Raw genomic sequence first — 1,582 nt, 5'->3', positions numbered from 1 at the left:
ATTACATTGTTAATGTAAAAATATAAAATATAATTGTTTTTTTGTTGTTGCTGTTTTCTGGTAGTGTAAATAATGTTTATTTAACCAAGAACATGCGACTGGGACAGGAATTTACATTTGATATTTAAAAAAGGACTTTGCCTACTCGTTTCAGAACACCACCGCACACCACTTATATATATGTGTGTGTATATATATATATATATATATATATTGACGTAAACTACATTACCCATAAACCTTTGCTGCAGGCTCTAAATCTGCTCTCAGATTGTTTCCTAATCTAGTCGTCTACTAAACCTAGCATTGCGTGTGTTTGTGTGTGTGTGTAATTATTATTTACTTCAGCGGTTTTTGTAGTAAACTACATTACCCATGAACCCTTGCTGCCGGCTCTAAATCTTACAGGAAATCGCATGGATTTATCAACATCTCTGCTGCTCCTAACCGTCACATGTATGTTCACCTTTAGCATATGAACGCATTAACTCTGATTACCACGTTGATATTGAAACTAAGACTCTGGACTGTGAGCGATTCTTCATTGAGTTTTATTCTCAGATGAGACAGATGGCGTGAGACAGATGGGCGGAAAATAGGACACGCAAATACAACGAGACGAACGCGCTTGTGCTTATCGAGAGACGCGTAAAGAGCGGGGAATGATGGTGGATAACCGGCACGCCACAGCTCTGGTCATCGCCGGGGTTTTAAGCGTCCTGGCCTCCGTGTATCTGTCGGTGTCGGTCGGCTCGCCGCACTGGTACCGGTACACGAGCCCGCCGGTGCGCGCGGAGCCCAACGCCACGGAGCTGCGCGCGCTGCAGGACGAGTTTCTGGAAGGAGACTTTGACGAGAAAACCGTGAGCGACGCGCTGTTCCGCATGAACGGGACGCTCGGACTGTGGTGGAGATGCATCCAGACGCCCACTGACGCGCACTGGTACAGAGAACCCGGTAAATGTGTTCATTTACACCATCAGCACGAGGTTGCTGTTCATCGGAATGATTATTTTGATCGCTGTCTCATGATTTTATTCACATTTTTGATTAGAGCGTTCTTGTGCATTCATATTGTGTTGTTTGTGTTTTTCAGATCCAAAGATGGTGATGGAGTGTGTGAGTTTTACTCTCTCGCAGCAGTTCACTCCAAAATACAAAGAGCCCGGAAATCACAACAGTGGAGAAGATATGATACGAACCTGTGAGCACACAAGCACACACACACTCTCTCTCACACACACACACACACACAAGCACACACTCACACTCACACACACGCACACACACTCTCACACACACGCACACACACACTCACATTCTCTCACTCACACACACAAGCACACACACACACAAGCTCACACTCACTCGCACACACACACTCGCACACGCACACACAAACATAAACGCACACACAAACATAAACACACGCTCGCACACACAAACACACACTCACACACACAAGCACGCACGCACACACTCACACACACGCACGCTCACACTTTCACACACTCACAAGCACACACACACAAGCACTCTCACACACACACACACACACACACAAGCACACACACACACACAC

General features: G+C 45.8%; 1 protein-coding gene across 1 annotated transcript; it reads left to right on the top strand.

Moving 5' to 3' along the window:
- Window positions 1-270: 270 nt before the first annotated feature.
- LOC107755322 (claudin domain-containing protein 1-like) lies at window positions 271-1,222 on the top strand (the record flags this gene model as incomplete). The annotated part of the gene is made up of 3 exons (XM_016572078.1): window positions 271-456; window positions 562-957; window positions 1,097-1,222. Coding segments are annotated over exons 2-3 (421 nt in total), but the record flags the coding sequence as incomplete, so codon positions are not given.
- Between the last annotated feature and the right edge of the window lie 360 nt (window positions 1,223-1,582).

This window comes from Sinocyclocheilus rhinocerous, unplaced genomic scaffold (assembly GCF_001515625.1).
Source record: "Sinocyclocheilus rhinocerous isolate Xijiao unplaced genomic scaffold, SAMN03320098_v1.1 scaffold34471, whole genome shotgun sequence".
Taxonomy (NCBI): Eukaryota; Metazoa; Chordata; class Actinopteri; order Cypriniformes; family Cyprinidae; genus Sinocyclocheilus; species Sinocyclocheilus rhinocerous.
Note: the sequence above shows the minus strand (reverse complement) of the source record. Positions and strands in the feature narration are given on the sequence as shown.